We start from the raw sequence: 1,201 nt of genomic DNA, 5'->3' as shown, positions 1-1,201 counted from the left end.
AAAATAGGAGGAATAGAAAGAGTTTTTAAAATTTTTGCTGGATATGTAGAAAACTTTTTTGATAGAAAGCTTATGTTTTCCTTTTCACTTACACTGGAAACATGTTGTTGTTTGCTAGCTTTGAGTGTTATGCTCTTGTTATGCTTGTCTTCACTCTCTTGAACAACAAGCCTTTGAATCTCCATTTCATGCTCTTTTAGTTTGCCGAAAAGAGATGCCATAATCAATGAGGTGAGATCCTTTCATTCTGAAATGGCAGTCACCTTTGGTTGCCATGTTCTATCAAGACACTTCAGCACCTTGATGTTGAGTTTCTCTTTATTAAACTTCCTACCAAGACTTATAAGGTGATTCACAATATGAGAGAACCTTTTTTGCACATCACATATTGATTCCCCCTTATGCATTCTGAAGAGTTCATACTCTTGGATTAGAGCATGCTTCCTAGCTCTCTTTACATCATTTGTGCCTTCATGTGTGACCTCCAAGATGTCCCACATTTCTTTGGCCAAGCTACATTGTGAAACCCTGAAAAATTCATCACTACTCAAAGCAGATGTTATAATGTTCTTAGCTATCCAATCAAATTTAGCTTTCTTAGATTCTGCCTCTGTCCAGTCAGATGAAGGTTTATCAACTAAAACATTGTCTTTCTTAATTTGAGGTACAAAAAGACCATTTTCAATTGATTCCCAAATGCCTTTGTCAGTTGAATGTATAAAAATCTTCATTCTAACTTTCCAGAATTGGTAATTAACTCCACAAAACAAAGGTGGCCTGTTTATTGAGGCTCCTTCCCCAAAGGGCATTTTATCAGCCATAAAAAAGATTTTCAAAAACCGGAAATTAGAAAACTTGAATACCTTTCAAGAAGCAACTCTTGATGCCAATTCACAAATACTTTGCTTAGAATGAAGCTTTAAAAAAAATACACGAAAGCAGTTCAAAAAACCAATTCAAAAGCCAAACAGAAACAGGTATTAGAAATTTAATCGGGTAAAGTTGCAATTTAACCGGTTGTTTATCACAGCGGAAAATACAAACAGTTTAATGAGAGATGAGATAGAGAGAATTACACACAGAGATTATATTGGTTCACTCAATCACAGAGCTACATCCAGTCCTCAGTCAAACCACTGAGTTTTCACTATGCAATCAATCACAGATTACACAAACACCATACATAAGAAGGTGACTTTGA

The 1,201-nt window shown here is 35.3% G+C and overlaps 1 protein-coding gene across 1 annotated transcript; it reads right to left on the bottom strand.

Moving 5' to 3' along the window:
• Positions 1-242: 242 nt before the first annotated feature.
• Positions 243-809, bottom strand: LOC137817309 (uncharacterized). The gene has a single exon (XM_068620562.2). It carries the CDS (start codon positions 807-809, stop codon positions 243-245), a length of 567 nt encoding a protein of 188 aa, XP_068476663.2.
• Between the last annotated feature and the right edge of the window lie 392 nt (positions 810-1,201).

The sequence above is a fragment of the Phaseolus vulgaris genome, chromosome 7 (genome assembly GCF_051622355.1).
Source record: "Phaseolus vulgaris cultivar YP4 chromosome 7, ASM5162235v1, whole genome shotgun sequence".
Classification (NCBI taxonomy): domain Eukaryota; kingdom Viridiplantae; phylum Streptophyta; class Magnoliopsida; order Fabales; family Fabaceae; genus Phaseolus; species Phaseolus vulgaris.
Note: the sequence above shows the minus strand (reverse complement) of the source record. Positions and strands in the feature narration are given on the sequence as shown.

Excerpts from the sequence above, each read along its gene's own strand:
- LOC137817309 (XM_068620562.2), bottom strand. The coding sequence starts at position 809 with ATGCCCTTTGGGGAAGGAGCCTCAATAAACAGGCCACCTTTGTTTTGT.